Source organism: Pantherophis guttatus, chromosome 10 (genome assembly GCF_059756535.1).
Source record: "Pantherophis guttatus breed Tessera chromosome 10, ASM5975653v1, whole genome shotgun sequence".
Classification (NCBI taxonomy): Eukaryota; Metazoa; Chordata; class Lepidosauria; order Squamata; family Colubridae; genus Pantherophis; species Pantherophis guttatus.
This window is the reverse complement of record NC_142072.1, coordinates 12,595,005-12,618,412: the sequence shown is the minus strand read 5'-3', so window position 1 is coordinate 12,618,412 and position 23,408 is coordinate 12,595,005. Positions and strand designations below refer to the sequence as shown.

Genomic DNA, 23,408 nt, shown 5'->3' with positions numbered 1-23,408 from the left:
CTTAGACTTATATACCACTTCACAGTGCTTTACAGCCCTCTCTAAGCGGTTTACAGTCAGCCTATTGCCCACAACAATCTGGGTCCTCATTTTACCCACCTCGGAAGGATGGAAGGCTGAGTCAACCTTGAGCCTGGTGAGATTCGAACTGCCAAATTGCAGGCAGCCGACAGTCAGCAGAAGTAGCCTGCAGTACTTCACTCTAACCACTGCGCCACCACAGCTCTGATATACTATCAGAACAAGGCTTTGTTTCTAAGGTGCTATCTCTGGTGAGCTGGATCTAAAGATTCCCTTCCTCTAACAACAGACTTTGTCTCCTTGAAGGATCTCCCATCTAACCCACCAGTCTGTTTAATGTATAGTAGCGCTTCTCTTGATTTTGGTTCAATATAAAATGCAAAACTAATTATTATGGTTTATGGCTTGCTTGTTGAATTCCTAGTTTAAAGCATCCTCCTGCCTTAGGGACGATTGAAGAATTGCTTTTGCTGTTATTGCTGGGAGATGATGGATGTTGTTATCACATGGAGAGCACTGACTCAGAAAGGTTCATATGGTATTTGAATTGTTCTTAAGCCTTAAGTATGTCTTCATCGGCTTTGTGAAGAACCAGCTTTGCAGAAAGAAAGTATTAAATCCGATCCCTAATACTGTATCTTTAGATAGATACTGAAAAATCACCAAGATCCATGAAAGCCACTAACAATCAAGACCTTGGAGACAGTTCATCTGGCTACTCTATATTTAACTAACCCTTTGTGCAACATTAGATCCCTTTATCTCCCATGTGACTACTAGAGCTCAGCACCAAAACAACCTTGAGATTAATTGCATCCCAATGGGCCATTATCCTTGAACTGTGTGATTTCATTTGCTATATGCCTTGGGCTCGGTGGAGATCTCATTTAATTAAACTGCACCAGAAGTAACATTTCTGAACCAGTGAAACTTCTGGTACCACCCCAGAAAGTCCACGTGTAATCTTGGGTTCTTGAGCCCTCTTATTTGTGAGAGTAGTATTAACCATCAATTTTCTAGGAGTTTTGGGAAACATATCTACAAGGGAGGGAGGGAGGGAAGAGGACTGTGAATCCTCAATTAGAGATAAGGCTGCAAGGCAAGAACACGTATAGAGAGTGAGATACCATCTGTATATTTGATAACGCCTTGAATCTCTCTTCAGATCTATGCCATTGGAGAAGTTCAACAAGAGCTTGTTCCAACCAGGTGCTTCCAAGGCGGACTTCAGCTCCTATCGCCTCCCAAGGGAACAAAGCCAACATCCAAACCGGCTAACAGATAACTAGCCTAGAACCCTTTAAGAGTCTGGAAAAAAAAATAATAATTGCAAGCTTGATTGCAAAACAAATTGCTGCAGATGAGCACCTGTTAATTTTGTTATTACGCATAACAATCTTCTGCTAGAAAGCATTCTGCCTGCACATTTGGCATTGCCACTACCAGGCTACTGTGTATCTTGATGAGAAGGCACAAGCTGATAGCTTAATTGGCTTTAAATGAAGATGACTGTCTGTCCTGATTATAGCTTTCTTTAGTAACAGCAGTTAAATTGCTGACAATTAGGTTTCACTTAAATTGCAGGTGAAGATATTTGTGCAGGAATGGTAATATTGCCCTCATAATAACAGAATGGCTGCCCATCAAGCTATGGAAAAGCAACGGTGCTTCCTTTTTGACACTAGATAGCTCCCCAATAATCTATCCAGAGATACAAAGCTTTTTTGCATCCTTGACTCTGTCTGCTTCCAAAAATCTATTTCATTATATTTTATTCAATCGCTCCCAATACAAAGCAAATGGAGACAGAAAGCTGGAGGACGAAGAACACCAAGATGCAATTGTCTTCTTCTGGCCCTCTTGTTGCAAACTGAATAAAGGAAGCAGCCAGTTGGGGGCTTTGGCCCAGGCCAGGGGTCGGCAACCTTAAACACTCAAAAAGCCACAAGGGTCCTAACTGGAAGCCCCCATTCAATTCTGGAGGCGACCAGAAGTCCAATTCCCCCACCATAGAGTCTCCTCCTAGCGTGGCATCCTTTTTCCTCTACCTGTCCTAACCGAAAGCCCTATCTATTGTGGAGCCAACCAGCAACAGGGAGCCGCAGCAGAGGGATGAAAGAGCCACATGCGGCTCCAGAGCCACGGGTTGCTGACCCCTGGCCCAGGCCAATGTGGGGAATACAGAATCTCATCAATTGCAAATTATAAAATGCAAGGTGGATGAAGGGAGGGCTCAATTAATTCAATGGCCTGGGATCATGCAATACAATGCGCGTGTTTGCACAATGTAGTTTGACCATGGTTTATTCCAGGGGGTCTCCAAATTTGGCAACTTGGCAAGACCCATCCTGGCTGGGGAATTCTGGGAGTTGAAGTCCACAAGTTGCCAAGGTTGGGGACCCTTGTTTTATTCAATTAACCCAAACTTTTGGGCATAGAATATTTCACCCTCTTTGAGAATAGGCATAGTGTGTTCAGACAATATGTCAGTAAAAGAGTCCAAAATAGGGACACAGGTTATTACAATTGTAACCTTAATTACAATGTGTATGACTAATGTATTGTGTTAACCCAAGCCATTGGGTTAGTTCAGGATTTGGCAAATTTAAAAAAAAATAGATTAATGCAGGAACCAACTTGAGTGTTGTATACACTCAGCCAGTAAGGAAGACTGCAACCAGATTGCTCTATGCTCACTTCAAGATCTCTATTCCATATTTCAGAGGCTGAAGCTGCAGGTTTAAGCCCAATTCTAATATAGTGTTCTACTGAACAGTGGTGGAATTCAAATTTTTTTACTACCGGTTCTGTGAGCGTGGCTTGGTGGGCGTGGCAGGGGAAGGATACTGCAAAATCTCCATTCCCTCCCTACTGCTGGGGCCAGCCAGAGGTGGTATTTGCCAGTTCTCCAAACTACTGAAAATTTCCGCTACCAGTTCTCCAGAACCTGTCAGAACTTGCTGAATAGCATCCCTGCTACTGGATAACTCTGCCCAATCTCTGTGGTGGGGGCCACATATTAGGCTCAATTATGATACAGTTTCATCTATAAACCCAGACATTATGTCGGAATTGAAGCTGGCAAGTTCTGACCAGCAAGACTGGGACCAGCATTCTGGAACCAGCAAGACTGTTATGTCAGTACAGAAAAAAATAGATCGCACCAAACAATCCATTATGATGAAGGATGGAAGGGGGGAAAAACTCAAGATTTCAATCTTGGAACAAACACATCTATAATTAGATTCTTAGGCCCTATAGAAGACAATATATCTGCAATAAGAGCAACTTATCCAGTATAGCTTTGCTTTTAATGTTTCTGTGAAAGCTCTTGGATACAGTTGGAGTGTTTAAAGAGAATTATTGCAATGCCTTGAGTGTTCTTCTGGCACTTTTGGCTTCATGGTTATGTGTGCACCAGACCAATCAGGCTGTTTTAAAATTGTGATTGGCTAAGCCAAGATTTTTTTGGTTATTGCAAGGCTATTATTCAGAGAATAGAATGAAGAGAAGTTCCTCATCTCATGCCATGTTGGTCAACTTCCTGGTTGCAAAAAAGGCAAAGTATAAATATAGTGACTTAGGTTACACAACCCTTCAAAGAAATAGCTGCTCTTTATGATCACGACAAATCGGCAACATCGAAACCAAGATGCCCAAGACTGCGTTCCTTGACTTCCTCCTTCCTAAATTAAAATGGAATGGGGACCAAACTGAATACTTTATTTGACCAAGTGTGATTAGACACACAAGAAATTTGTCTCAAAAGCTCTCAATATACATGCAAGGCAACAGAGTAATAATAATCATAATAATGATACCAATAAGAGGGGTTAGTGAAGAAGATGGGGGGAAAAGGGATAATATTGGTAAGGCCACACTTGGAATACTGCATCCAGTTTTGGTCGCCATGATTTAAAAAAGATGTTGAGACTCTAGAAAGAGTGCAGAGAAGAGCAACAAAGATGATTAGGGGACTGGAGGCTAAAACATATGAAGAACGGTTGCAGGAACTGGGTATGTCTAGTTTAATGAAAAGAAGGACTAGGGGAGACATGATAGCAGCATTCCAATATCTCAGGGGCTGCCCCAAAGAAGAGGGAGTCAAGCTCTTCTCCAAAGCACCTGAGGGCAGGACAAGAAGCAATGGGTGGAAACTAATCAAGGAGAGAAACAAATTAGAACTAAGAGATTTCCTGACGGTTAGAACAGTTAATCAGTGGAACAACTTGCCTTCAGAAGTTGCAAATGCGCCAACACTGGAAGTTTTTAAGAAGATGTTGGGTTTCCACAATTTTGGCCACTACTGTGAATAGATTAAAAGATGGTGTACGAAGTCTTTCTGCTGTTTCTGTACCAACGATAAGGAATGCCATTTTCCGGAGGTCCTGCTATTTCTAAACTACCATGGAAGCCATTAGTGTGGCCATAGGGAAAAAATAGTAGGGGGCATTTTTGGCATCAGCATGGTCAGAAATTCCTCATCCCTACTCTAACCTTAAAAGCTTTCTCTGAACGGTGGAAACTAATCAAGGAGAGAAGCAGCCTAGAACTAAGGAGAAATTTCCTGACAGTGAGAACAATTAATCAGTGGAACAACTTGCCTCCAAGAAGTTGTAGATGCTCCAACACTGGAAGTTTTTAAGAGGAGGTTGGATAACCATTTGTCTGAAGTGGTGTAGGGTTTCCTGCCTAAGCAGGGGCTTGGACTAGAAGACCTCCAAGGTCCCTTCCAACTCTGTTATTCTATTCTATTTTATTATGCAATTATCAAATCTCACAAAAATCTGTTCTCACGCTCCGAAGTCAGAATTCCATCTTTCCAAAAATACAAATGTATCACAAAGATTTTATTCGTATTACGCTGGACTAAATTTTGCTTAAGGAAAAATAGTGAGGCATCATAAGAAGCGCTCGCAGTAAAACACAATCTCTACTCCAAAAGGCTTAGTTAGAAAATTTTTCTTTTAGTAGTGTCTTTGACTTGTTCTTGCTCTCTCCCATACAAGAATGACAGCCATTTATAGAGATGACTCAGCACCACCTCATTCTTTAGGTAGCTTAAGTTACGTACCAAAAAAACACGGATGCATACAAAGAAGAGACGTAAAACACAACTGCCCTTACAATTTGGACTTTAAAAAGGATATAAAGCCCTCTATGCTTTCAGCTAAAGTGTCAGACCCTTGCCTTTTAAACTCACAGGAATGGAATTGCATGTTTAAATGTCAGGGTCGAACTTCAACCTTCTCATAAAAAGCAAGTGACCACAAATTTTTGTTATTTCAAATAATTCTCACCTATACAGGAGTGGCCAAAATTGTGGAAACGTTTTGGGGAAAGTGTATTTTTGAGGTTTGATAGCTAATAACACCACTTTTGGGGGTGTGTGGTCAAGATAATCATATTCCACTCCTGGAATGGCCTGGGAATAGCCCGGAGCTTAACCCAATTGAAAATCTATGGAGCCAACTAAAGAAACTTGTTAGTCAGAAGCGACCCAGCAATAAAACCCAGTTAATAGAAGCCATCATTCAATCTTGGTTTCACATTAGAACAGCTGCAGAACTCAAAGACTTGGTTCACTCCATGGGAAGACGTTGTAAGGCCGTAATTCATGCTTTAATAAAATGGTAATAAAACCATGTATTTTTCTACGTTTCACTTTTCTTCTTTATATTGTAACTGCTATTCTAATAGCAAATCCTTCATAAAAGTTATTGCATTACATCCTTGATTCAATTATCTTTCCATTGATATACAATTTTACAATACTACTCCAAACAAAAGTGGTGTTATTAGCTAGTTTTAGAAAATATACTTTTCCCTAAAGGTTTCCACAATTTTGGCCGCTACTGTAGATGCAAATTTTGGGGCAACTACTAAATACAAAATCCCATTTATTTATTTATTTATTTATTTAAGGGCACAGGGCTGGGTTGACATCCTGTTGCCTAGTCTAACGTAACATTAATAAAATTGCAAGACGCTACATTTCTTTGGGATTAACTTAATAGGTGCTAGGTTACCACTGGGAGCAGTGTTTGCCATGAGATCAATATTGACCCCAAGGATCAATGCGATTATCCAAGGGATCGATAAATGGCCTACGGTCAAAAGGTGGGTCAGTAAATGTCAGGGAGTCAACAAGTGATTGATGAATGATGGAAGGTTGATTGGGGATCAATTAATCTTTCCAGGTCTCTGTAGAGCTCCATGCTAGTCCTTGGTCCTGAAGGGGAGGTAATTAGTGGTGAGACAGTGTTACCCAGGTTGGATGGTCAGTAGCAAGAACAGCCTTGAGTTGTATCTATTCATTATTATTTGTGGTACTATTAATTAAACTTGGTACTTATTAAATTATTTCCACATGTTTGGAGGTCGATGTTGTGATCCACCAGCAGCCTGTGGAGCTGGCAGCGGAATCGGACAGTGAGGAGGCTGAGGAGGAACATGGGCCAGTCCTGGAGTTAGGGGAAGGCCCAGACGAGGGCTCTGCATCGAAGGCAGAGATGGGGCCAGGGCCATCTGGGAGCGATGCACAGAGTCTGGAGCCTCCAGAGGCGGATAGCAGAGAGGCAGAGGAACAGGAGGAGCCTGTTCCTAGTGCATGTATGCGAAGATCTGCCAGAAGGCAAGAGCAGCTTAAGCAAAAAGGACAACTTGGGAGTAAGGCCAGGAGATGATTGGCCCCTTCCAGAAGGCTTAAAAGAGCAACAATGGCTCTTGGGATCTTTGTAGGAAAGCAACATTGCTACATTTGTTTCTTGTCGGGTCTCTTGCTTCTGAACTTTGTGGGATTTTGCCAAGAAAAGCCTTTGGCAGGGTGCCAAAGAAGACAAAGGTTTGTGATAAGGCTGAAGGACTGTTTATGAAGGATTTGTTTCGGAATTAATTTGGACTAAGCTGAGAATGAAGTAATTCTCAGCTGTTCTAATAAGATATGTTTGTTTAGGACTGATTGTGTCTGGTAATAACTACTTGGGTCTAGGCCACAACTGTCGATGAACAATCTGAATCTTCATGAAGGGTTGTTGATGAACTGAAAAGTATGGGGAGCCCTTGGTTGAGATGCAACAAATTAGAAGAAGCAGAACCTTATAATTGCACCAATGATCCTTTGTCACTTTTTTTTTTGAAATGGGAAGGCTTTGAGAAGGATCAACATTTCCTCTTTCTTTTCTGTATTTTCTTATTTCCCTTTCAATATATTTTTCAGCCCATCAAATCACTTCTGTTCTTGCAAAGACATTTTTTAATTCCTTTCCCAAAAACATATGTATCATCCTACTAGCCTTTTGGCTTTATTTTACTCTAGTAAAAAAAAAATTGCCAGGAGGAACAGCTCTTTATTATTTCCAATATATCAAATCTTTTCTTAAATTGTGATTTGTTCAGTCTAGTTTCACAAAGGGTTTGGTCTACACAACAGCCAGAGGCAATATAAGGCAATTTTTCCCCCCTGTCTTTCATAGTATAACTTAAAAGAAAATGAAAAGTCTTAAGCTTTTGAGATCTGTTTTAATGCCCTTTTTTCTCTTGACAACTGATTATGTCATAATTATGAGATTTCAGCTGCTTTATATATTCTTCTAGAATTTGGTACTTTGCATTAAAACAGTTCGTAATTAACTTTTTCAGTGAATGGGATTCACTGCTGTTTTTTTTAAATTGGAATGATTATTATGGACAGCTCAGGTCACTAGTGTCCTTGAGGGTCTTTTTAAAGAAAGTAATCATTCTTGGGACCAGTCCTCTCATTAGACACAGTGAAGCTCTTACCTAAACAAACAAACTTTAGGAAGCTGCAGCAAGATTCTGAGAAGAGGAGGAGATGTGGGGCAGCATAGCCTGGATCCCTAGTTAACCTGCCGTCTTTATCTTCAGTGGGGAGTGACTTGTATATTCTACTCATTGCTCTAGCCCTATTATGAGCTCAGTCATAATGTGGTTTTGGCTAACATATTCTATGAGCACAATGGATAGGATAGGATAGGATAGGATAGGATAGGATAGGATAGGATAGGATAGGATAGGATAGGATAGGATAAAGGGAGTGAAGAGTGGAAGGGGAAGAGGAGAGGAAAGGGAAGGAGGAGAGAAGAAGGAGAGGGGAGGAGAGGAAAGGAAATGGGGAGGGGAGGAGAGGAGAGGGGGAGGAGAGGAGGAGGGGAGGGGGGGAGAAGAGGGGGAGGAGAAGAGAGGAGAGGAGGAGGAGAGCAGAGGAGAAGGAGGGGAGAGGAGAAGGAAAGGAGAGGGAGAGGGAGAGGAGAGGAGAGGAGAGGAGAGGAGAGGAGAGGAGGAAATGATTTTATTTGGCAAAGTGTGATTAGACACACAAAGAATTTGTCTCCGGTGCAAGCTCTCAGTATACACACAAAGCAACAGGATCATCATCATTATCATCATCACCACCACACCAATAAGAGGGAGGAGTAAATAAGATAATGAGGATAACTGATAGTACTACAGCCATACTACATGAGTAAATACCTAAACATTAGACATTAAGGTCTATAAACCATTGTTCATAGCTTCATACGAGGGAGGCAAGTTGAGGACCCATGGCCAAGTGGCCTTCAAGTCCATTTTTGATTTTTTTTTCTTTTTCTTTTTGCAAGCATACAGCTTTGTCCGACCACAATGATCTGAAAGTAAATGGGATTATTTCCAATCAGATTGAGCCAGTTCAGTGTGACTGCTCTATAGTCAATACCAGAACAGAGTTGGCACGGTCAAAACAAAACTCTAAAAAATGTCCTCCTGAAACCATGATCTTGCCCACACATGCCAGTCCCAGCCATTATCTATCACTTTACCCATTACCCTCCTCGAAGAGTCTTCTGCTCTCCATCACCCAAAGCTTGCTTATGTCAACCTTGGACTGCTATGCAAGTCCTGCCGATTGTGCTTGTCCTCAATAAAGCATGCTTAAGCAAGCCATAATGTAGAGTGTTATGGGCAGTAGTGGGATTCAAATCCCACTTTGCTATTGGTAGCACGCAGCGCTTCTGCGCATGTGCAGAAGCTTCTGCACATGCGCAGAGCATTTTTGATGACGTTTGGGCAGGTGGGCGGAGACTCTCACCGCCGCTGCTACAGATTCGCCCGAACCGGGGCGAACCGGTAGAAACCCACCACTGGTTATGGGTGAACTTAAGACCTTCAGTTGAAATAGCTGAGGCGGCTCTTTTCAGGATTGCAAAACTCTGGTACCCAGCAAAGAAAGAAATGCCACAACTTTTCCAACCCAAATGCCATTTGTCAGCTCCAAACATGATTTCCATAGCAACAGTGCAAATGTGGAAGCATTCCATAATTATTAGGGAGAGGGGCTAGGCAGTATAAACAGTGACTGCAGTAGATTACATGCCTATTACGAATAGTTGCGGTTCCTGAGCACTAGTAATTATACCTAATTGTGCATTTAATTGTGTAATTGAAAACTCACATATAGAAGAATAAAGAGTTGCCTTCCTCTCCCTTCCTCTCCTCCTGCCACAAGCGAGGAGGCAAAGCTACTAATTCACAATCTCTTGACCAATCCATCCACTTTCACACAAGAGTCTTCCACGAGATTCACCAATACAGGTATGGTACCCACAAATGCAGGTGATGTGGTATGGAGAAAGATGCTACTCAGTTTTTTGGGAATTTTGATGGAAAAGTGGAAACGGGAATGGTTTTACCAGTTCACTCCAGTAACGATAGATAAGCTCGTTTGATATGAATGGATTCAACAATTGTTCAAGGATGATGCTACCACATATTACACCAATAAGCACGAGGGGGAATATCATTCCAGGCAGGTTAGGCTGTTAGGATGTTCTTCTTTTAAAAGCACTGCCGATAATTGCATTTTTTTTTTTTGGATAGAACTGGATGTAATTTGAAAAATCATCCCTTTTGTCATTTTTGTGCAGGAAAAATCCCCACAAAAACCCCCCACGTTTTATTAATCAATCAAACATCAATTTGATTTTTAAAGGACATTATGTTTGTCAGGTTTCAATGTCATCTCAAATAAATTGCACTCCGAAACAATTAATCTTTGCTGAAATATTCCATTTATTGAGTACGACAGATCTGGCCCCGAATTCCTTGTAGCCGATACTAACCCTCTGACCCCCAAACCCTTCCCTTTCCGTTCCCCAATTCTCATCTCCTCATTGGCCATCTTCCAAGTCAGTCTCCCCAGCTTCTGATCTCAACCCACAGGAATGTCCCCCCTCCCATCCCATCTCCAAGGGGATATTATCTACAGAGAAAATAAGTAGGTGAAAAGTCAAGCCTTGTCTCCTCCTTTTTATGGCAGCATCAGAATGCTGACAATGTTAATATTAAAGGCTCCTCTATCTATAAAGCCTTTGTAAATGGCCCATACGCAATTGAACTTAAGGTATTTGATTACAGTTTATCAAATCCAAACTTTACTTGGAAAAGCGTTCTATTGAAACATTCTCAAGCATCTTAACATCCTATTTCATTTTATGTCATACGGATCTTAAATAAGCCACACAAAACTATTGCTTATTAATTTTAATATGTGCAGCTATCTGCCCCTTAGGATAGTACGCTCCTCCCAAATTACGGTCATTACTACTTTGAGTTTAAATTAGATCGATACTGTATTCCTTCCAGTTGTCCAATTTCAACTGATCTTATCCATGTAGGACCACTCTGAATGGTCCTACAAGGGAGAAGGTCTCTGTGTAAAGTCTTTATTTTCACAGCCTTCTTTTTCTGCATAACTTCTTGGAAGATCCCGTAACTGTGCAGAATCATGATGTCAGCTGACATTCCAGGACTTGTAGAAAAAGAGGTTTGTGTGGCTGGAAACATACTGGGGTTTTGTTTTTGTTTTTTTTAAATAAAAGAGAAACTGATGGGCAAATTCTACCAATGCCATCTTGTACATTTAATAATGTATTATTCACAATGTGAATTTTCTCAAATTCTTTTTTCCTTAAAACCCACTCAAAGGTAAAATGAAAGGGAGTGAGGAATGTAATCCAGACCCTAAATCCGTGATGGCGAACCTATGACACGCGTGCCAGAGGTGGCACACAGAGCCCTCTCTGTGGGCACGCGTGCTGTCGCCAGCTGCTCTTCTGGCTTCTGGCACACGCATGTGTGCTAGCCAGCTGGTCTGCGCGCACGCTGGAGCGCCGGAAACCCAAAGACCAATGGCCGGTGCGCATGCACCAACTGATGCAAGCCACCTGGTCTTCAGGTGTCCGGCATTCTGGCATGCATGAACAACAGCTGGCCGGCACACATGCGCATGCCAGAAATCCAAAAACCAGGTGCTGGTGTGCACATGCGCACTGCCCAGCTGGTCTTTGGCTTTCTGATGCACGCAAGCGCACTCGTTCCAATTTGGGCACTTGGTGCCAAAAAGGTTCGCCATCGCTGCCCTAAATCATGATCTCCAAACTTGGCAATTTTAAGACTTGTGGACTTCAACTCCCAGAATTCCTCAACTAGCTATGCTAGATGATAGCTGAGGAATTCTGGGAGTTGAAGTCCACAAGTCTTAAAGTAGCCAAGTTTGGAGACCCCGGTCTAGATGAATGACTTCATAGGAGAGGTGTCCTGTTAAAAGCAAACCAGCATCTAATTCATGCATAGGCTACATCAATTTTTTTCTTAATCATAGCAAATTCCACATGTGTAGACTACCAGAATACTCAGAAATGGTTTTACTACTTGGACATCATCCATATGCCAGGAAGTTGCCACAGATAGGAAATATGATACTAGGTTGTCAAGATATGACAGTCATGTATCAGTCACCAAAAATCAGGATCAAAAGCAATAACAACAAATTCTGGAACAAGTTTTCCAGTCTATTAATAATTCTTTTTTATGTCAGCATGATGCCCTCTTGGCTACAGAAAGACTGATATTCAGGGAAATGAGATCACAATTAATATATGATTGGGCAAATGCTCCACATTAATGCATATTTTGTTTATTCATGATTTACTGAGTAAACCACAATCGGCTGGCATACTAAATCATAATGTACGATTTACAAATCACAGATTCTGGTTTTGTACAAGACATTAAGCCAAACCCAAATAAACCACACTGCAGCTTCGGGCAATACAGTACACAAACCACTGTTGTACTGCTCTTTGATCAGTATTTGGCCAACTCGTCATTCCTAGCACTATTTAAATAACACACACAGTATTTAAAAGCAGAGAAGACAAGGTCTGTTCTCCATGTTAGCCAGTATTAAAAAAAAATATCCATTAGAGTTAGGTGCGGTAGCTTAATTCCAGCTATCAGAACTAGCACAAAAAGGAAGAGATGCTTAGGAATAATAATGAAGGAAAACCCAATAAAGATTATGTTACAGTAGTCTAGCTAACAAAAGCATTTAATGAGAGCTGTCACGTCTTGGTTGAGCAGAAAAGTCCATAGCCTATTTACAAGATAGATGGTGCAATCTGCAAATGATTTCATTACACAACAGGCAGTTAACCTATGAAATTCATTAACACCAGACACCCTGATGGCCAGAGATTTAGAGACTTTTAAATGGACAGCAGACAAATGAGTAGATGATCAAGCAATCCATTACTACTCATTTTGATGGCTGCATGCTACCCACAGAATCAGAATATTCCTCCCAGTGCCAGCTGCAAGGGAGTGACACTGGGAGACAGCTATTGTCCTCTCCTCTCCTTTTCCTGTTTCTCAGATGCATCTTGCCACCCAGGGTGCAGTGGTGGGTTTCCAAATTTTTTACCACCGGTTCTGGGGGTGTGGCTTGGTGGGCATGGCAGGGGAAGGATACTGTAAAATCTCCATTCCCTCCCCATTCCAGGGGAAGGTTACTGCAAAATCCCCATTTCCTCCTGATCAGCTGGGACTTGGGAGGCAGAGAATAGATGGGGGCGGGGCCAGTCAGAAGTGGTATTTACCGGTTTTCCAAACTACTCAAAATTTCCGCTACCGGTTCTCCAGAACTGGTCAGAACCTGCTGAAACCCACCTCTACCAGGGTGCAATCAGAGACTGCTACACTAAAGGGGGTCCATGTTTGGTCTCAGAATGCCCAGAGAGATTCTCAGTCATCCAGTTGTCCCAAAGGGTGCTTTTTCCAGAGGCAACTGGATTTTCTTTTGTTTTTCCTTGGAAGATGTTTTGCTTCTCACCCAAGAAACTTCTTCAATTCTCAGAAGATACTCCTCATGCTGTTACCCAACAGCACCAAGAGCAGGGATGTCGATTTCATTGAAGACCACATAAGGGTTGTGTTTGACCTAGGTGGTGTGTGTGGCCGGGGTGGGCGTGGCCAGCTCAAAGTCACTCATCGAGGCTCTGTTTTTGGCTACAATGGCCCTCCCAGGCTCCATTTTCAACCGTGATGGCCTCCTGCAGCCACAGTCAGGGGCACCTGTGGTGGCCCGAGCACTTTGCCAGCAAAAATGGGCTCCCGGGTTCCGTTTCCAGCTGCGGCGGCCTCCTGCAACCCTCTTCCAGCAAAAACAGAGCTTGCAAGGGCCACATGTGGCCCTCCTGAGCTCTGTTTTCGCTGGCACAAGCACCGTGGGCCAGTCCCTCACTGTTTCCAGGGTGGCCCCGCGAGCCAGATCTAAGCACCCCGTGGGCCAGATCTGGCCCGCAGGCCTTGAGTTTGACACCCCTGACAATCAGAAACCTTCAAATGCAACCTGGGAACATTTGTGTAAACTTCTTACAATTCACCCCAAAGTCATGCAGGCAAAACAACACCCTGTCTACCCTGCCTTCTATGAGGCCCCAAAAGTCTCAAATAGAAGAATGAGTCAACCGATGAGTCAGAGAGGAGGGCTCACGTTAAGAGACAGATCCAGTTATCAAGCAGAGTTGACATCCTGTGGATGCGGGGCTGTGCTGATAAACAGGGGAGGGGGGGTTGCAAAAGGAGCTGTTAAAAACACAGCAGTGGAATCCATTCCTCCCACGGTACTTGTGAGAGAGCAGCCTGAAGCCTATAAACAGCAGACATAACCAACCCTTTATGGAGTTGCACAGTCAATCATGGGTTGCGGAGCTGTGACAGCTGTGGGCAAACAGTGGAAATGAGCTGGACACACAGGTCACACACTAAGTCAAAATGACTTGCTTGTTGCTGACTTAATGAGAGGGTGAGTAACTTCTTGGTTGTCCGAATACCACACAGGATATGCTGGTGATGTAATATGAGTAGGGTTGTGTGATGTACAAGGGAAGAGAAGGAGGGGGTGGGTGTGCGATGAGAGTGGGATTCATTTACTTAGCAATAGCAATAGCACTTAGACTTATATACCGCTTCATAGTGCTTTTTACAGCCCTCTCTAAGCGGTTTACAGAGTCAGCCTCTTGCCCCCAACAATCTGGGTCCTCATTTTACCCACTTCGGAAGGATGGAAGGCTGAGTCAAGCTTGAGCCTACTGAGATTTGAACTGCCAAATTTCAGGCAGCCGGCAGTCAGCAGAAGTAGCCTGCAGTACTGCACTCTAGCCACTTTGCCATCAAGGCCTACTTAACTGTGTTAGGTGTATTTTGGACATAAATTCCACTAGGCATGGACTCAAAGGGATTGAATCAAAGTCCCAATCAGTGGTGGGTTCCTCCCGGTTCGGTCCGGTTCGGCCGAGCCGGTAGCAGTGACAATATGACGTCACCGAACCGGTTCTCCCCCCCGCCCTCCCACCCCCCCACCCCCCCACGTTATTCTTACCTTTTATTTGGTCCCACCCCCAATCTATTGCTGCCTCCTGAGTCCCAGCTGATGACTAGAGGGAAAAAAACTGTTTAAACTCTTGCCGGGGGGCTTCAAAGGGCCGTCCTACAGCTGATCAGTGTTAAAAGCAAACAAATGAGTCGGGTTGTAAGTGCGAGGACTGGTCGTAAGTGTGAGGACCTTCCAGAAATGACTCTGACCAGCTAGCCACGCCCACCTAGTCACATGACCTCCAAGCCCTACCCGCAAAATAAGCCACGCCCACAGAACCGGTAGTAAAAAAATTTAGAACCCACCCCTGGTCCCAATCCCTTGCGGACTACAGGCTGACTCCTTAAAACCTCTCTTGTTTTGCAGATCCAACCATTTGTGGTTTATTCTGAAAATCCCTGGTCCCAATCCCTTGCGGACTACAGGCTGACTCCTTAAAACCTCTCTTGTTTTGCAGACCCAACCATTTGTGGTTTATTCTGAAAATCCCTGGTCCCAATCCCTTGCGGACTACAGGCTGACTCCTTAAAACCTCTCTTGTTTTGCAGACCCAACCATTTGTGGTTTATTCTGAAAATCCCTGGTCCCAATCCCTTGCGGACTACAGGCTGACTCCTTAAAACCTCTCTTGTTTTGCAGACCCAACCATTTGTGGTTTATTCTGAAAATCCCTGGTCCCAATCCCTTGCGGACTACAGGCTGACCCCTTAAAACCTCTCTTGTTTTGCAGATCCAACCATTTGTGGTTTATTCTGAAAATCCCTGGTCCCAATCCCTTGCGGACTACAGGCTGACTCCTTAAAACCTCTCTTGTTTTGCAGACCCAACCATTTGTGGTTTATTCTGAAAATTAAGGGAAGTGTAATGTGTAAATCTCAAACTTCTCTGGCCATCAGAGTTGGAGGACAGGCAGCATTGGGGGTGTAGAAGAAAGAAAGCTGTTTTGTGCCTTGCTTGCTGTTTTTTTTTTTCTTCTCCAAAACCATCTGGTTGACGGCTGTAGAAAAACTGGGTGTTAGGATGACAGGCTGCTCACTGAGACAAACACACATCCCCATCAAGTCCATGGCCGGCTGTGGCCATTTACTTGTAGCTGGTTCCTGGGAACAAAGCCAACCTGCATTGGTTCACTGAAGCATACCGTCGGGAAAAAAAAAGAAGAAGAAAAACATGGCAAGGAAGAGAATGTATTTTCTCAACCTTGCCAACCTGAATTTAAAACGGTTAAAAGCCGAACCCGGAGAGAACGACTGCATAAAACATGAGTTGCCTAACAGTCACTTCACCCTATTAAGAACCCTTGAAAGGGTGGACAGAACAACGTTGCATTTTAAAGCATCTCTCGTAATACAAAAGGTCTTCTATCATTTGCATTCTGCCTGTCTGTCATCTCTGGACCTGCTTCGGGGTGCATGATATGCAGGGTTCCCACAGCCTTTGTTTCCCAAATCCTTGGATATGGCCGTCCATTCGGAGCCCTTTCAAAAGTTACTGCTGAATTGGTATTTTGGAATACAGTGGGTTAAAAACCTCTAAGACAAAGGAAAGTGAAACAAAATAACTATAATTCGTTCTTTTAATTTTAGTTAGATTCAATCCTGTTTGTCCTGATTCAACCTTTTCTTTCTTTCTTTTTTTTTTTTTTTGAGTGCAAATCCTAAGGCCAAGTGTAGGTTGAAAGATGTTGTCAAGACTGACAGGAAAAAAGAATAAAAGAGGGTTCACGATGGGCCAGGCAAAGAATGTCATGTACATTGTCTCATCGTTGTGCAAATGATGTACAGCATGTCATTGTGTCAGTTACAAACTATATGTCATTTGCATGGCATCACGATATTGTACATGCTATGTCACTAGGCCTGATAACAAATGCCTACGGATACATATTAATAAAAGTTTGCCTGATATCTCCACATTATCCAGATCCACAAAACATACAAAGGAAAAAGCTAAAACTTTCAAATCGCAATAGCAACGTGCTAAGCCAACCCATCTACTACGAGTTAGCCTGTTGCGTGGACTGGGTTAGAGATTGGAACAACAACAGCAGCAGCATAACAATTTATGCATCCTAAGAGAGCAATTTCCAAAGACTATAGAAATCCATGGACTCCAGATGCAATTCTGATACTACAACATATTGAAGAGATGAGGCAATTATGGAGTGGCATCAGACACTCAGGGTTTGATTCTGATTTGCAAAGCATGTACAGGATAGGTTCACACATTATTGTCTGTAGAGATTCTCAGTCATCCAGGTCATGGTTGTCCCAAAGGTGCTTTTTTCAGGAGGCAACTGGACTTTCTTGTTTTTTCTTTTGAAGATGTTTCGCTTCTCATCCAAGAAGCTTCTTCAGCTCTAACAGGATAGTGGGGAATGGAAGGGTTTATATTCCTTGCAGACAGCTGGTCATTTGCATCCTTTTAGAGGGTCCTTGAAACACTTGGAGGTTTATCTGTGTCCTCAGGGTCACCTGAATAGTGCAAATGGTTTCTGTAGGTGACCCTGAGGACACAGATAAACCTCCAAGTGCTTCAAGGACCCTCTAAAAGGATGCAAATGACCAGCTGTCTGCAAGGAATATAAATCCTTCCGTTCTCCACTATCCTATCAGAGCTGAAGAAGCTTCTTGGATGAGAAGCGAAACGTCTTCAAAAGAAAGAACAAGAAAGTCCAGTTGCCTCCTGAAAAAAGCACCTTTGGGTTCACACATTATGTTAACTTGTAATGTGCTTAGATTAATTTAATTTAATATTTCATCTGAACCAGTGGTGAAATCCAATTATTTTTACTACCGGTTCTGTGGGTGTGGCTTTGGTGGGTGTGGCAGGGAAGGATACTGTAAAATCTCCATTCCCACTCTACTCCAGGAGAAGGATACTGCAAAATCTCCATTCCCACCCCACTCTGGGGCCAGCCAGAGGTGGTATTTGCCAGTTCTCCGAAGTACTCAAAATTTCCACTACCGGTTCTCTAGAACCTGCTGGATTTCATCCCTGATCTGAACCCATCAACTGTATAGCAATGACTCCGAATATTTTAAAAAATGGCTTACATTGAATCAACGACTAACCCAACTACTCAATGATGACTATTCTGGCCCGTGAGCATACAAGGATGTCATATACATAGTGCTGTCATAACATAAGACAAGTTAAATGAATTTTGCCAGTGTTATTATTACGTATGAGATGATATTGTGGTTTTCAATGATCATCATCATATTCTTGACTAGGAAGAGCTCGGCATAATTTATGCCTACTCTACCTGGAAACAATGAGTATTGAACCCAGGTCCACCAACAGGCAAAATACATTTTCAACCACTGAGCTATGGTCCTGTGTTGTGCACTCAACCCAGTGATTTTTTTTTTCCAATGGACATTCAAGTATACAGTTATAAGTAGTCACTGGACATTTTACCTCCATGGACACATACAGGGATGGTGGCAACAGCATCCAGACCACAAAGAAATTGGGAAGATCATTCATTCCACATGCTAAGCTAAAATGATGGGAAATGGCTACGTTGGAGCTTTATCAAACATAGAGAATTACTCTACGAGAGCACTAATTTTCACCATTCGTACGGTGGGTGAGCTAATCATCTCTACTTTCTTCAAAGCGACACCAAAGCTATGCCCCAAATGCTCCCGTATGGAATTAAGAGTTCCATTATGTTCTCTTTCATGCTAGCCTGTTACAAAAATAAAACTGGAAAGTTAGAAACACGACCCTAACAAAGCAGGAAAGAACTTTTATGGCAACTTTTATGCCATAAGAATAGCACTCTGCTGTAACAGTAGACCTGTTTATTGCTCTTGTGAGCTTATTATAAATTTCTTCTCAGGACATTAAGTACAAAATGACCGATACGATGCCATTCTAATCTGCATTCTTTTAAAAAAAATGCAAAAGCAAAAAAACCACTTTGGCAGAACCCTCAGCGTCAAAGTAAAAATTTCCTGTAAAGAGAAAGATCAGTTATACTCGTCCTCTTCAACCACAGCATCCTGAACCACTTCTCATAAAAGCTAAAAACAGCTCCAGCACCTGCATCTCGAAAAAGACAATCACGTATTTTACCCTTCCCCTCCCCCGTGCTAGTTTTCTCTTAGGCTGAACTTCATTGGAGATCTTCAGCTGGTGATCAGCTGCGCAAAAAAACACACCCCAGGCTAAGATCTCCCAGCTCTTAGCAGCTTACAATATAAAATTCAACTCAAGGTGGTAAGGAAGAGATGAGGGTCAGAGATAAAGCTCAGAAAAATAGGCAGATTTCTTCGCTGTAAAACATACTCACACATTCTTTCTTCACCTGTGGAATTCTGGTGGCTTCTTATTACTAGAAAACAGCATCTCCTTATGATCATGTGTGTGTGGTTTTTTTTAATCAGATAGTCCTCGACTTACAATCACAATTGAGCCCAACATTTCTGTTGCTAAGTGAAACATTTATTAAATGAGTTTTGCCTTATTTTACTACCTTTCTTGCCGCAGTTGGTTAAGTGAATCCTGGCAGCCGTAAAAGTTAGTAACATGGTTGTTAAATGAATCTGGCTGCCACCCCCCACCCCCGTTGACTTTGCGGGTCAGAAGGGCAAAAGGGGATCGCATGATGCCCCGGGATACTGCAACCGTCATAAATATGAACGAGTGGATCCGCATTCCGAATCTTGCTCCTGTGTGCTGCAAGGATGGTTTAAATGTGACAAATGGCCCTAAAGTCCCTTTTTTTTACACCCTGTGCGGTTGTAACTTTGAACCCGTCACTAAACGAACTGTTGTCAGTCTAAGGACTATCTGGATTTTCTTTCTTTCTCTCGGGTACCCAGAAGAACGTCCATGGTTACCGGGTTTCATTTCTTCCCCTTCGGTTCCTGATCGAAATTTGGTTTTCTGACCGATCAATCAATCAATCAATCAAAACAGGGCGGGGCCGAAAGACCGGGCAGTTTTCTCTCTCTCTCTCTCTCTCTCTGAGCCCAAACGGGCCATTCCTGCATCCCGATGACCTTCCGTCATTGGCGAACCCAGCCACGGAGTTCGCCCAACTCCGTCGGAAGCCGGGAAAGGAAGAGAAGAGGAGGGAGGGAAGGAAGGAGGGAGGGAGGGACGCCACAGTCCCGGCGAAGAGATTTAAAGTTTGAGCCGGATGGAAGGGAAGCTTTGCCCGGCCGCCCAAGCACCGTCCCGGCGCCTCTTATGAAGGTGCTTCTCTCTCCCCCACCTTTCTCCCCTCCACCCCCCCACCACCACAAAGGAGCCCCGGTCCCCCCATTCTCCACAAAGGGCTGGGCGGGGGGGAGGCTTCCCCTTCCCCCCCCCATCCCGGCATCCTTTCCCCTCTTTTCGGGATCTCCGGCCAAAGCGGGGCTGGACAAGCAAGGTCACCCCACCCTCCGCCCTCTCCATCCATCCATCCATCCATCCATCCATCCATCCATCCTCTGGCTCACCAGTTGCAAGGAGCAGAAGCCGACCAGCGTGCAGCGTCCGTTGCATCTGCCCATGATCGCCGGGTGAGTCCGGGAAAGAGAAGAAGAAAAAAAAAAGAAAAGAAAAAAAGCAAGCCTCCTCTTCGCCGTTACCGTCGGGAAAGAGCGCCGCGCCTCCCGTTGCCAGTGACAACAACAACCCCGGGCTCAGAGGGCATCCGAAAGCGGCAGAGCCGGCGGCGGCGGCGGCGGCGGCTGCAGCATCCGCACCGGCCGGCTCCTGTGTGCCATCGCTGGCCGGGCGCAAAGAAGCTGGCGCCTCGTCCTCGCCTTCCACCCGCACCGCCTTTTGTCTCTCCTGTCGCCGAACGACGCCAGGGGGGAAAAAGAGCGAGCGAGCAAAAGAGAAGCGAGGCGTCCTCCCCTCAAGGCGTTCTCTGCTGCTGCCCCCGCCGCGGCGTTGCTCAGCCCGAGGGGAAGCGGCAGCCCGGCTCCATTGTACGGTGCTTCGCTCCCCGCCTGCGCTCAGCAAGCGGGCTCCGTCGTTTTTTCCCGGCTGAGAAGGAAGGCCGGTCGCTGAGGGGGGAAGGCGGGGGTCGTCGAGTCTAGCCCGGGCTTTGTCCCGCGGTTACATGCGGGGGGTGGGGGAGAGAAAAAAAAGCCTCTCCGCCGATCCCGCAGAAGCGCCTCTCTCAAAGCCTCCGCTCTATTGTTTTCTCCGCCTCCTCCTCCGCCGACACACCCACGGCGGGCGCTGCTCCGAGCGGGCGGGGGGAAAAAGAGAGAGAGAGAGAGACCCGACGCCGGCTTTGCATGGAGGGAAGGCGAAGCGTCACTCCACGAGACCAGCCCCGCAGAGCCTTGACCGGAGGCAGAAGAGACGAGTCCGCGCGGGAAAGGAGGGCGAGTGGGAAACAGCCCCCACACTCACACACACACACACACACACACACACACCACGTGGCTCTCCAGCTGCGCCCTGGGCGTGGTGGTGGTGGTGGGGGAGGGAGGGGGGAGAGGCGAGACCGCGAGCCCCCCCCCCGCCCCGCCTTTGCCTTGGGCTGTCCAGTCACGGAGACGGACGGCGCGGAGCGAGGGGTTGGGCCTCCAGAGGCCACGCCCACACGCCCCCTTTCCCGGGCAGTTGTGAGTCCCTCAGGGCGCGGGAGAAGTTGGAGGATGGCAGAATTGGGGGAGTTGGTGGTGGGAGGGCGTGGGCGACGGGTCTTTTTTTTTTTTTTTTTTTTAATTTGATTTATATGCCGCCCTTCTCCGGAGACTCAGGGCGGCTTACAATGCGCTAAGCAATAGCCTTCATTCTTTTGTATATTTTATACAAAGTCAGCTTATTTCCCCCACAAACTGGGTCCTCAATTTACCTACCTTAGAAAGGATGGAAGGCTGAGTCAACCTTGAGCCTGGTGAGATTCGAACCTGCAGTAATTGCAGGCAGCTGGTCTTAATAACAGGGTGCTTTAGACCACTGTACTACCAAGGCTCTTCTCGACACAAAAACTGCAGCGGGTCGAGGGCACGTCTAAAACATTCCCCCCACCACCACCACCACACACACACCCCGACGCGTTTGTTATTTGCGAAGGCTGGATTTTGCCCACCTGCGCAATTGGATCCTCTGTGGGGATGAATAAGAGCCCTAGTGGTGCAGCAGACTAAAGTGCTGTTAAGTAGTATCAGCTGTCTGCAATTACTGCAAGTTCAAATCTCACCAGGCTCAAGGTTGACTCAGCCTTCCATCCTTTCTAAGGTAGGTAAATTGAGGACCCAGTTTGTGGGGGCAATAAGCTGACTTTGTATAAATATACAAAAGAATGAAGGCTATTGCTGAGCACATTGTAAGCCACCCTGAGTCTCCAGAGAAGGGCGGCATATACATCAAATTAAAATAAATAAATAAATAAATAAAATGAGGAACCAGATTGTTGGAGGCAATAGGCTGACTCTGTAAACCACTTAGAGAGGACTGTGAAGCGGTATATAAGTGCTATTGCTATTGTGGCATAAATCAGGGTTTACCAGTCTGTTGACCTATATGTTTTAGGGGTTTTGTTGCTACGATGTTTCCCCGAAAATAAGACCCTGTCTTATATTTTTTTTTGAACCCTGAAATAAGTGCTTGGCCTTATTGCCATGCGCTCAAAAGCCCGATTGGGCTTATTATCAGGGGATGTCTTATTTTGGGGGAAACAGGTTAGGTTCTAGTGTAAGAAAAACATTCTTCTGGTGCTTTCGAACTGAAGCCTATTTTGCTCAGAACAATTGCAATTCAGGCAGCCAATTTGGTGTAGTAATTGGGCTAACTTATTTAATTTGGTTTTAATTATGTTTCTAACTTTTGTATTTATGTATTTTATTTTGTGCCTGTTCACTGCCCTGAGTCCTTCAGGAGTAGGGCGGTATATAAATTTAATAAAACAAACAAACAAACAAATTTAATAAAACAAACAATTAAGGTAATGGCCTAGAAACCAGGAGATTGTGGATTCGAATCCTGTTTTAGGCATGAAAGCAGGTTGGGCAACTTTGGGCCAGTCCTTCTTTCTCAGCCTCATAGGGTTTTTGTGGGAAAAATAGGAGAAAGAAGGAACATGTATGTTCACCACAAGTAACTCACAAGTATGTATGTTCACACCACAATGAGTTACTGATAAAGTAATAAAGGCAGGATAAAAAGGTAAAGGTAAAGTTCCCCTCGCACATTGAATTGTTTCTCTTTTTTCAGGGCCACTATTAATTTTATTATATTTATTTGTAAAAGGTAAAGGTTCTCCTCGCACATATGTGCTAGTCGTACCTGACTCTAGGGGGCAGTGCTCATCTCCGTTTCAAAGCCGAAGAGCTAGCACTGTCCGAAGACGTCTCCGTGGTCATGTGGCCTGCATGACTCAATGCCAAAGGCGCATGGGACACTTACTGTACCTTCCCACCAAAGGTGGTCCCTCTTTTTCTACTTGCATTTTTTACGTGCTTTCGAACAGCTAGGTTGGCAGAAGCTAACCTAGCTTCTAGGTTAGAAAGGCAGGATAGAAATCTAATTAATAAATAAAACCCCCTTTTTCAGGATGGAAAGTCAAAACAGCTAAATAAACTATATGCCGAAACTGCTTCTCCCTTGCAGATAAAAAGAAACGTGACAAGATCTCCTGGAGTTAAACTTGTGGGTGGATGGATGGATGTGGAGAAATGAACCTCAGAATAACTCCCACGTTTCTCCAGGT

The 23,408-nt window shown here is 44.2% G+C and overlaps 1 protein-coding gene across 1 annotated transcript in view; it reads right to left on the bottom strand.

The window, feature by feature from the left end:
• The window catches only part of NKAIN1 (sodium/potassium transporting ATPase interacting 1), a 39,521-nt gene extending 18,223 nt beyond the window's left edge, over nt 1-21,298 (bottom strand). Inside the window, exon 1 of the mRNA XM_034413716.3 lies at nt 20,194-21,298. Coding sequence (XP_034269607.1) covers nt 20,194-20,247 — 54 coding nt within the window. The 5' untranslated portion in view covers nt 20,248-21,298. The remainder of the gene's footprint in view (nt 1-20,193) is intronic.
• Between the last annotated feature and the right edge of the window lie 2,110 nt (nt 21,299-23,408).